The 12,696-nt window shown below is 31.8% G+C and overlaps 1 protein-coding gene and 1 long non-coding RNA gene across 3 annotated transcripts in view; one reads left to right on the forward strand and one right to left on the reverse strand.

Moving 5' to 3' along the window:
- Positions 1-1,050: 1,050 nt before the first annotated feature.
- On the reverse strand, positions 1,051-1,632 carry LOC113500516. Its single transcript, XR_003401212.1, has 3 exons — positions 1,591-1,632; positions 1,324-1,448; positions 1,051-1,247 (listed from the first exon to the last, which is right to left on the reverse strand). It is a non-coding gene; the product is annotated as an uncharacterized LOC113500516 (long non-coding RNA).
- A 7,858-nt stretch (positions 1,633-9,490) lies between these two features.
- The window catches only part of LOC113500660, a 30,733-nt gene continuing 27,527 nt past the window's right edge, over positions 9,491-12,696 (forward strand). For both annotated transcript variants that reach the window (XM_026881522.1, XM_026881521.1), the window contains exon 1: positions 9,491-9,861. In XM_026881522.1, coding sequence (XP_026737323.1) covers positions 9,838-9,861 — 24 coding nt within the window. In that variant the 5' untranslated portion in view covers positions 9,491-9,837. The remainder of the gene's footprint in view (positions 9,862-12,696) is intronic.

The following is a 12,696-nucleotide window of genomic DNA, read 5'->3' on the forward strand; positions in this document are numbered from 1 at the left end:
CTGAGTCCGACAGAGAGATTTTCAAAAAAATATTGGATACATATATTTTATTTAAAGGAAGATTGAAAACAACCTAGTAACATCACTTACTAGGAAAAGCATTTTTCTATTCTTCTTTAAGCAGAAAAATAACTTTTTTATTTATTTTGAAAGTCCGCGGACTAATCAGAATTATTTTGTCAAAACCCTATTGTTGCATAACTATCTAAATATATTATTATTTATGTGTAACTCTACAGAACAGCAAACGGAGATCGTGTAGTTCTTCTCCATAACCTGATCTTTGAGGGGGTCGTAAACGAGAAGACTGCGTGTGGCTGTGGTCTCCCTCGCAAGTGGCTCTCATGGAGAAGCTGTGGAGGCCCAAGTTCTCGAAACACTGCCTGTCGCTGGGTCTCTGTTCGATCTTCTCCCTTCTGTAGTAAAATATGTATCAGTAGTTAGTAAGTAGTTAGAAAAAAACGACTCCCGCATTAAGTATTTTAATGTTTGTATCACGGGGGGTTTCACAAACCCACAAATCACGTGCAAAATGACATCGAGACTCAGAACAAGTATTCGGGGAACACAAATGCATGTCCTACGCGGGATCGAACCCGCGAGACGACGCGTACAGTGGGTTTGGCGTGGTGCCTCAACCACGCCAAACATCCGTGCATTTGCTATTACATTTTTGAGAATTAATTCAGGCAAATTTGTAACGGCACTGCCTACTTTGTTTGTGATCAGTTAGATTCCATAAGAATCGGGAAGAAACAGTTCGTTTCGTATAAATCTTCTTCTTTACTTACTCGCATTCGACAACTTCAAGTGTTTGACGAAAATTGCTAGTTTGGACTATAATTTGCACCGTTGTTGCATTCTCCTCCTTATGGTGTAATAAGATTGCCGCTGTGAAATAAAAAAGGTATAAAAAAAAATAGTACTTTCTTCCTTGTTTACTCTGAGAGATTCTAATGTCTTTACAATGACTCTTCTAAAAACAAGGGATTTAAAATCCCTGTTGTAAGGATTTTTTTTTTCTAGACACTTTACTCGTCGTTTGTCTATTCGAGACATGACTACAGTTTACAAATTATTTCAAAGATATTAATATCCTGTATTACTGTTATATATGTTTACGATGACTACAATTATCGTTACAAAGTATTCCAAAGACATCTCACCGATCTTATGCTGGGGCAGTTATCATCGTTAGTTTCAATTCTTTCAGTTGTAGGTATTGGTCCATATCTTTCCTGAGAGTTCTGGAAACCATGTTTTGTTAAAAAAACAAAAAAAAACACAAGATCACAATTATTAGATTTAAACTTATATTCTTACCCCAATCATATAAGGTGATAAGTGTCGATTAACCCTGCGCTCGATTTCGTCATATCCGTCTGGCCGGATAGAGCAAAACTTACTGTTTTGACACTCCCTTGGGATCTTGATGTGGTTGTGCCGTTCTGTTTAAACAAAGGCACAAGGTAAAGTTGACGTCATAAAACGCGCGGGATGAAAGAAGTTACAATTCGACAGAATTCAATACACTCTACAAATGTATTGTTTTAATTTTGTTTAAAAAAATCAAATATTGTGATAACTTACTGCGTGGTGCAGCGGTGCTCAAAGCCACAAACAGCGCTAAAGCCTAAAAAACGAAAGACACAGTTAATAACAAATTATTTGCTGCATAGTACAAGTCAATACTTGGATTTTTTATGTAATTATTTGTAAAACAATATGTAAGTATATGCATTTGTAAAATTAAAACAAGTGTGAAAGTAAAATCAATATTTACCGAAAATTAACGCAAACTTAGTCATGATATTTTTATATTTATATCTAATTAAAAAAAATCGTATTTTTGTATAATTTTCAAATAAAAATATTTGCAAAATATTTTACTTTACATATATAAATATTTATGAAAATAGAGAGATGTTATGTCTTATTAAATATATGTTCGTAAATGATTCCGTTTAATTGCGCAACTTATATATATGTTACCCAGATCCCGACATGAGGAAAGTCAACAAAATAGTGAAGTTCCAATGATGTAAACGTTATATTTTAGCATTTCGCAATATTAATTAACGCTTGCAATATTTATTTGGTATTCTTTTACCTAATTGAAAAAAAAAACTTTTGCTAATAAGGAAAATAAGTAATGTTATCGATTTTTAAAGGCATTTAAAACTAGTATCCTATTTTTTTTTGTGGTTTCTTAATACCTATTTGCTTCATAGCTCTGCCTTATGAAAACTTTAACCTTAATAGGCACTTAAATCACATGTTATGTTTAAATCACTTGTTATTTAAACCACAATTACGACATTACATATTGTTTCCAATCGCAACATTTATAAGGAACGTTTTATTTTACTTTTTAATTTAGCGACGATTTTGGGCCTGGATAGTTAGTTTAAGAAGTCATAGGTTTTTAGTTCTTTGATCAACCAATCAATCGTCAATTGACAAAATATTCAAATAAAAAAGGATTGTCTGAAAAGCTTATTAAATACTCACGGTATATGTGCACAAGGCAAGTTGCATTTATACAAAAGTACCTATCTTACGCTGCTAAAAATACATTAATCTGTCAAAGTGACAAGACAAACATATCGAAAAGTAATAGCAAAAAAAATGTCTTATTTCAAATTCGTTCAAATATTTATAAGATCGTTAAGATTTGTCCATATCTCTACTATTCTCTACGTCGAAATTATAATGTATGCCTCAATTTTTAAGGTAGAAGACCCTACTTCGATCCGCTCCAATTATTTCTCCAGCTTCATTATTTGTTACCGAATTTGTGTATTATAATTATTTACTGTCGACATTATATCCGTTGACTTTGTTTACACAAAAAAGGTTTCATAAAAGTTAATTTCTTTTGTTTTAATTTATTTCGTAAACTTCAGTTTTTGAATGAAAAAATAAATGGAAAATGGCAACGCAGTACGCAATATAAAAATTGTACATTTTTTACGAAACACTCAATTAATATTACTGAAATGATTTAATATTTTGACGCTCAATATTAATAATGGATTTTATTAAATGGAAATTAACACACAATGGAAATAAGGCACTGCTACCTAATTTATTGTTTAACATATATAGCTATATAACTTAGTCATTTTCTTATACAATGCTATTAAAAAATATAATTTACCGCATTGGTGATGTAAAGCAAAAATAATAATTATCGAAGGCTTATTTTCTATTGAAATGTAAAGGGAAATAAATACAATTCAAAATAATAATTTGATAGAGTTACTAATAATTGTATTGTTCAGTTACAATGACCTCATTGTTTCTGCGTTAGCAACCTTAAAAAACCAGATAAAAAGAAAACTAAAATCTTAAAAATTCTCGTAACTGAACGTAACCGAGAGACGAAAGCGTCGTGGAACAAAACAAAATCAAATAAAAATGTTTTTATTTCTAGACTAAAAGAGGCGTTAAAAGGAATTTTAAAGAACAGAACTAGTTATTCTAAGTCCGCTACACCAAGGAGATTTGATAACTTTATTTCCAATCTATAATCACTTCAATTGTATTAGGGCCTAATTGACCCTTACACATCCGTACCTAGTCGCCAAACACACGACGAAAAAACTTAAAAAAAAAACTTTCGTGTTTATACATTAAGTCAAGAATATAAAAAATTACAATTGAATACAGCTGGAATCGTTCAACCATGATGTAATTGTGAATCTACGGTCTATTACCTACCGCATTAAATGAATTTGACTTTGTAGTAAGATCTAGTACCCAGATATGGATATTTAAACTTATAGATTTTTCTAGTTCTTATACCTCGGAGCGGACGGCCTTACAATGCGAAAAAAAAAAACACTTTTCCATTTTATATTGCTCACTTTTTATTTTATGTAGACCACTTGCAAGTTCATTGCAAAATTTTCGGATTTTGTCGCACATCGCATTTTGCCACGGTATTGATTTCTTCATTCCAAAAACTAGAACCATACAACACACAAATACGCCTCACTCATTGTCTAAAATATTTGTAACACATGTCCTTAGCTGTACCTATTGCATGTGAAAATTGTCCGTGCATAACACACATTGTATATTGTAGTGACGAAAATATTCTCATACTTTAATTATGTCTAATGATACTGATTTCATGTAAAACTGTCACGTTATGTCATTAAAATGTATAAATAGACTCAGAGCTAACAATCCTTGTAGAAATAAAATATGAGAAAACCCCCCTATTTTCATTTCGACTTAAAGCTTGACGCATAAGGTTTATTTTTGTTTGGCAAATTTGGAGGATATGGTATACCTCACGTTTCGCCCTGTTTCCCTTCTAAATTGTCAACATAACAATTGGATATGAAATGTTTTAACACATTCCTCTGTGCAATACATGTCTTATAGCTAAGTTACACAACGTGAGGCAATGTACATATGTATTTGTTACGGTTTGGGGGCAAGGAACTGGCTTATTTGTTACAATAAAGGTGCATTGAAATAGGAATGCGAAAAAGCTAGACTTCGTTTACAAAACTTATAATTTTCTGAAGAAATCACAATTATGTAGAGTCTACGTAATATGACTAAATTGTTTCTGAAAATTTGAAAAAATATTTAAATTTATTTTAACATTTTTTAGATCTATCTACAAAATACATATACACAAAATACACATTTAAATTTACCTGTTAAAACATGGGTTTCACATAATTAAGAAATCGTGATAGTAGCGCAATAAAACTGTGCCCAATTCTGCCGGACTTAAAGCAATCGCAGTTTGGACTTACCCGGCACTAGGATATATTCATGATTTACCCTGCTTTTACCTAATCGTTTGCTAATCTAATTTTATTTTTGAAGTAATGTTATATTTTTAATTATGAAATATTGAAGAACATACAGTATATTAATCATAAGAACATCATAAAGTGTAATTTCAGAAAGCTATCGCTACATAAGAGTTGACCAATCGTCAGTTAAGTTGAGATTACCTTGTTGTTATAAAAAAAATAAGCCAAAAATAAAAAATACACTTAGAATTGAAATAGATTGGCCAGTGTGTGCGATGTGTAAATCTTATATTTTTAGACGATATTTATGCCTTACGTATGTATAAAATATTGCAATGGCACATTTTAATTTCTTACAAAATGTTCACTAAAATAGCCACTATAAAATATATCGATTACAATCAAAGTAATGTCGACTATTATAATTTTCTTCAACGAAAACCCATTGCATAAAATCGATTAAGATTTACAATGAAATCTGCGGCGATACGCGATAGCCACTCTTGCGCAGCTCGCGACGGACACATAGTAGGATCTCAAGTTAGATAACAGCGAATGTGGAACGTTGTGTAATGGAACACCCTGTATGACAGGTATACAAGGTGCTTCGATATTAATTTAATTCATATAGTGAATATGAGCCTGAAATGTCACGTTTTTGGTAATAAGTCAATTTACTTTGATTGGTGTATTGACATTTTAGTCGTTTAAAAAATATGTTTCAACGTAAATCAGGTTTTAGCGGTTCATAAAGAAATGTAAACCTTCATTGAAAACATTTTTGGTTTCCCTTATTACGTCTAGAAGTTCAAAAGTTGTTATTTGCCCTAGAATGAAATTTGTTCTACACAGCAAAATAAGTAATAATACTAAATTATTTTCAACGCTCATAAGTTGAAAAATTCAAATTCTCAATTTATAGAGTTTTTGTTGCTAATTAAATGCTTACATTGAATTCCTTAGATACGAACAGCTATGTACTTATGCACCTTTTTTGTTGGATAACGTAAAAGTGAAATGTATGTATTAATATTATTACATCATTAACAAGTAAGTCTCAAGTATGTCTATCGCATTCAGGAATCAAGACGATGACTCTACAATTCCTAAGTCCACTATTCAAGTCTACGCTAGGATACCAGATGTTTACGTAATAGTAAGAAGTGGTTTCAAATGATAGATTTATTACTGTGTTATTTATAACACCCGGACTAGTTGCAGTTCATTAGTTTCGCAGTTTTGAAGTGTTTTGGACTTTTCTTGTTTCGTATGTATCGGTTTTTGTTTTCCAATAAGTCGCAAATCCACTCAGATTGAAACATTTAAAAATCATCCAGATTACTTGAGGGCTAACTCGGCTTCTCGGGCTTCTCGCCATTAGGATTTGGCCAATTATTCTGGACATTTAATGAGCTTATTGCCCGGCGATACACTTTGGAAAAAAGTAACGCCACGGAAAGTTTTCGTGGCATTTCCTCACAAACGAAAGAGGTTTAAACGCTTTGAATTTTTATACATGATGGACTTAAAATTCAAAAAACATTTTGAAAAAATAATATTTCGTTTACAGCCATTATCAGGTTTTTACATACCTTAACAATACCAATACAATGTATTCATTGTGCAAGTAAGTAGAATAAATCGTGCTCTTATCATTTGGGATTTTCATGACCTCATCTGTTGTTCTAATTCATAGGTTTCACAATTATTTGTTAAACCTAAGGATAAAGTGCAATAAACCTTTAGGAAAATGGTTAATCATTAGTAAACGCACAGAATATGGTTGAAAATGACGTCACGAATAATCAATTATCAAGCAAAGTGTAATGTAAAATAGTATAATTATAGTAAAATTAAAATTACAGTAAAAACTTTAATATACTTTTATCTACTGTAATTTTAATTTTAATCTTAAAAAATATTGATTTAGCGAGACAGCGTCATAGAGCGGCTTTTATTTGGGGGAAGAAGAAATTACTATTGCTGGTATTTCGCTACATTAGATTTTATCATATTCTTTATTAAAGTAAATCATGTATTCAATCAATCATTATCCAGAAAAAAGCCAAGTACGAGTCACACTCGTAACTCTAAGGGGTTAGATACAGATGCAAAAGAAAAACATATTTTTGTAATAGTGTTCCGTTTTTACCCTTTAAGTATGAAACAATAGAAATGTATTTTAGTCACGAAATCAGCACACCTCATCCTTCTATGAATCAACAATTTCAATCACAAGACCTCAAAAACATGAATAATTAAAATAAATTACTGAAGTCTGTCTTCCGTCTAAAAAAAACAAATGATGACGATCAACTGACAAAACTAGGACTTGCCATAAAAACTAATGCGCTTGCATCAGTTATGTAATTGATGCATAATAATTTAATGTATACTAATATTATAAAGGTGAAGAGTTTGTTTGTTTGTTTGAAAGCGCTTATTACAGGAAGTTCGGTTCCCATTGAAAAAAACAATTTGTTGAATAGACCATTTATCAAGGAAGGCTATAGGCTATATGACATCACGCTGCGACTAATAGGAGCGAAGATACAATGAAAAATGTGGAAAAAATGCGGAAGATTATTCATCTTTGAGGGCTTTCGTTGCGTGCGCTGCGAAAACGGTTCAAGATCTTCTATCAACGTGGACGAAGTCGCGGGCGACAGCTAGTATAATCTTAACATGTAAGTAAGAATATTGATATAATGTAATAACGATCTAACGTCCCTTCACTGCGTGTTGCAAGTTGACCGACAATCTCCAATCGACCACGATGATTACCACAAACGTATGGAAAGCATTGATGTTATTAAAACCACGCAAGAAGCTAACTTAATTTATTGATTTTATTTCTTTTTTATGTCTAGTCTACTAAATAATGCTCCAGTTAGTCCGTCAAACAGATTTCCATTTTTTTTGGATGGTTAGGTACATAATATTTTTCATTTTATCTCGTAAATAAGAAATAAATGGATACAGTGATTGAAAGTTTCTCACTAGCAAGTGATAGCAGGAAGATCCAGAGCTATTAACTGTTACGAGAAAATTCTCGGGTAGCAAGTTTGATCCCAATTGACCCCGATTGCAGCCTAAAATAATATATGTTTTTGTTAATTTTATGTATTTTTCTGTTAATAGAGTATAATTATTTTAATGTTAATGGAGCAACAGAGCCACATAATACTTATTTTTGACAACAATCCTTAAACACATCTCGCCAAAAAAAATTCCACCTAGACTGGTCGTAAACCTTCATCATGAAGGTGCATGTTTTAATCCAGGACTAGCAACCAAGACTAGGACAGAGCTTGCGGGATTAATTTTATGGCTAATTTAAGAGGCTGGGGTTTTTTCACTCAATATGAGTCAGACATCCTCTTGTCAACATCGGTCGTAGTCATAAGTTTTTAACCCCGTTTAATTTCTCTCTTTTTGTTATTATGATACGTAGTATATTAAGTGTCTTTTACAAAGTTTCTTAACTTCGTTAGGGTCTGGTTCGTCTTTATTAGTCTAATAACGATGTTGACGACACATTTAATATCCTTAGTCGCAAGTTGACTTAACCATAATAATTTGAGCTATTTATTTAATGGTGAAATAGTTTTCGTTCGTGTTACAAAATCTTTATTGCAATTCCTTGTTATAAATTTTATACAAGTAACTGATAGTGCTGTGCTAATTGGTCTTAATATGTAATAGTTTATTTATACGAGTAAAGATTTGTAATATTTTAATGTTGCAACATGCCATCCGGCTGTATTTTATGATCCGTGATAGCTAGGTGAAATATTCACACATCCTATATTATATTCCGCTACAAAAACAAAAGCAAAGGTAGTATTTTTTATAATTTACTAAATGAAACTTTAATAAACAACGCATACAGAGCCGCGCTTCGATTCAATTGTGTGGCCCATAAAAACTAATGTTAAAATTATAATATACCTATATACGAGTATTATGATAGAAACCGTGAAAGGTAAAATACTTCATACAAATGTTTAATAATCAATACTTAGTGATTAGTAACCACACAGGATCAATGAAGTAGGTAGTAACTGAGAACACAATAAAACGTCTACGTGACTTATCAATGGACAATTTTGTTAATTCTTTAATTAATTAGAAATAAAAAATGACAGAGCGAAAAACAAATAATAATAGCAACTAAGCCCTCTTTTACTGTAATTTAAGAGTTTAGTAGGAACTTAATCATGTTGTGAAACCTAAGACCTAAACGTTTTACTTGTTGTATGTCATAGGATCGTGCCTAATCTTAGGTACTGAATGATACAGCTTTTCATGTACTCCGTTGGTTCAGTTGTCTACGACGTTAAAGGTCTAATATATCCTAATAATAATAATAGGGCGACGGTCAAAAGGAAACTTAATTAGTCTTAAATGCATGTTTGAATCATTCATTCATTTCATCCAACTACATATGTACAATTTTCCTTTTTATTTTGTTCACATATTTAAACCATCGCAAAACGGTTGCAACCCAAGGAGCTCTGACAATCGTAGAGAAATTACCCGCTATGAAAAAAAAAAACTAATCAAATGTAGGTCATCATTCATCGATCTAAACACACAACAATTCAACAAATCTATTAAAATTATGTGTGCTGTGTGTTATTAAATAATAAACCCAAGTTAGTATTTAAATAATAAAAAAATAATTACAGTTAATATGGTCTCCACAAGCTCTTAAGTATCCGTCTGTGCTGAATAGAGTTTTGATAACACAAGATATTATGCGATAATTCACCATCGCGAGAGGGGATTGCAAGTTTAAATAAAAAGAAAACACCGCGCTGTGGCCAGTGAGAGTGAGACGTCTAAGCGAACGCGCGCGAAAGTTGCATTCGAATTTCGAATTCGCGCCAACATAAACGTCATCCCGGCAGCCATACTTCTTTTTGGAACAGGATAAATAATTAGGGAGACGATTTTTTTAAATCCTTTTTTTTATTATTGTAGAAGTGATTTTTTGGTGCTTGTGGGGTGACAGTGCATGTGCTAAGTGACTTTCGCCGTCTATTTGTGCAGGATGATGTATACACGTAATATTAAGGTAAATCAATTTTGTTATTTATAACTATGTTAGGGGTAAAGCACTGTTTACACAGATAGCGCAAAATGTGTATGCGTAAACTTTTTAACAACGTTTTCAGTATTGACGCAATGGTGCTTGCGGTTAAAGTAATTAATATAAACACTCCCATGGCTTTGGGGTTTTCAGTCAACTGATAAGCAGTTATATTAAGTGAATGTAATAAACTAAATTGTTAAGCATTTTTAAAAATTGAACGGAAGTTAAATCCGCTACTATGGCAGGTGGGGTCGGCAGTAAAATAGTGTACATCCAATATTTTTGAACCTAAAAATAACGCTTAACAATTAAATCAAAGAATGAAATAGTGAATTAAATGTTTGGGTAGCGAGAAAGATAAACATTGGATTATGAAAAAACACACAAATGTTTTGTCTGCGCGAGAACGAACCTGTAACGAACGTCGCGCACCGGAATAGACGTAATGATGTTTACCATTAGGCTATCAGTACTTTCAAAATCTGATTATGTTCACCAGTTTTTGTAGACTGTTTAAAGCTTAACAATTATTTGCACTTAAAATTGAAGCTCTTCGTAGTATTTACAAGTTTCACCTTTACTTTCAATGACTGTGCAAAAAGATGTGAATGTGCTGCTCACTGCACATGTCATTGTGTTACATCGAATAAAAAGAGGTAAAATGTCGTACAAGAAATAATATTCCCAAAGCTATTGGAAATGAAAACAGTTTTAATACGTCATAATTCACGATTCCCACTCATATTATAAGCCTTAGTACAGATATCGTCCGAAATATATAATTTACAGATAGGTACAGCATACGACTTGATTCTTTAGATAATTTTAGTACTATTTACATGTAACAAAGTTCATCATAAGTACTTGAATAGGGATGATGACAATTTTTTTTTGCAGTGTCCGCCTTGTTGTTTTTTGTATAATAATGCATAGGTACATATTTTTTAATTTGTCCCGCAAACATAAATTGACCAAATTACAGTGAATGAAACTTACGCGTGATTGAGTATAAATTTTCCTATATCGTTACGTCACAAGCCCCCTCTCCTAAACTTTAAAGCAGTTAATCTTTGTCAATTCTAGTTTTTCTGAAAAAGGAATACGTGTCTCATACTTTTCAATTATCTAACTGAGGAACTAATGAGATTTTTTCTTTGTATACCCAAACATCATCCCTATTGTATTTGTTTTTGTCCTATTTAATACGTGATATTATCGTCACTAATATTGGTTAGTTCACAAAAGCCACTGTTACGTCTCTACGAAATTTAGGAAACATTGCAGACAAACAAATGCGTAAGAGAAAAAGCATACCTCACGCCGGATATCACGCGCTAGTTGTGGTCTATTTACGTCTTTTAATAATATCTATTGACATACATTTTCAGCAACCAAAAATTGTGACGTATAGCAGTGAGTACGCACGAGTAGTTAACTAACTACGAAATAGGTTAGTTTAGTTACTTATCTATAAGGAAAACTTACTCTTACTCATACTAACGGACTAGTTCTCGTTAAACTATAGGTAATGGAGCAGTATTCTGATGTTTTCAACCGGTAGAGTCCAACATACTCTTCGTCTTCCTCAGGGCCAAGAAAGTTACCTAATCGACATTTTTACCACTTCACAAAAATGTAAAAGTAATAATTTTAAGATTGAATTGCAGGTTTATATGTTAGGTTGTTATATTATGTAGGGCCAAGGAATCAAAAAGTATCACATTTATAATTAGCTGTATTTTGACTCGTTTGTGCAACAAATTGTAACGGTGTAATAAAATAGACAAAGTTACAAAAATGGTTAATTATCCTTTATCTCCGAGAAAATTTTTTTTTTTTGTAATTGCTTAATCTGAAATACTAACGATAGAGAGTACTAGTACTTCTTGTAATTGGTAAAATTTAAATGCAGGCATATTTTTAATTAAATAATTTATTAATATCTACACAAGTATATAATCATGTTATTACCTCGTTATTCTATTTGTAATCTATATTTACTAACTTTAATTGCTTGTATCCTTTTAATATTTTTATGAAAGTATACAATTAATTGGAAATCGGTGTAATTTTCATACATAATTATACATTGCGAATTTTAGCTGAAGAAAATGTTGGCCTTAATAGCTCTGTAACAGGATTTTAATATATTAGACGTCCTGTTGGTACATGAAGTAGGTACCTACGTATACAGGATGTATATTATAATAAGAGGAAAAGGAGCCAATTACTTTGTCGTGTTATTAAAAAAAGGTTTGATATCACTATCCTCATCTATTTACCAGTATTTTCTAAATGACTGCAATTTGTTTTTTTAGATCGTTAGGTAGGTACTATCACTTTATTATAGCCGTAAGCTATAATGCTAATGATGCAAAAGATAGCTTGGTGGTAGGTTAAAGTGAAGAATATTTTGCAGCTTTTTAACATCTTTTAAGTTTTAACATTTGTCACAAAATGAAATATTAATTTAAGACTGAGACAACCTTTAAGGATGGTGTGCATCGGCGTAAGCCTCTAAGCTGACATCGTTAGATAATTCGTTAATTCAAATATATGTAGGTCTAAAATAAATTTTGCTGTCTCAATAATATACTCGTAGTATGTGACTATTACAGAAAAAACATTACTTCAACGTACCTCCTTCGGAGTATTAATATTCTCGTAACTACAGTTTTATATAAACTTCCTTATGTATAACCTTTTTAGGAATATCACCATATTATATTTCAGAATTTTACAATGCCATGAGTAAGAAAAACTGTAGCAATTAATATAAATACGAGTATTATTTTTGCCTGAAATTTGGAGCTCTAA

The sequence above is a fragment of the Trichoplusia ni genome, chromosome 14 (genome assembly GCF_003590095.1).
Source record: "Trichoplusia ni isolate ovarian cell line Hi5 chromosome 14, tn1, whole genome shotgun sequence".
Lineage (NCBI taxonomy): Eukaryota > Metazoa > Arthropoda > Insecta > Lepidoptera > Noctuidae > Trichoplusia > Trichoplusia ni.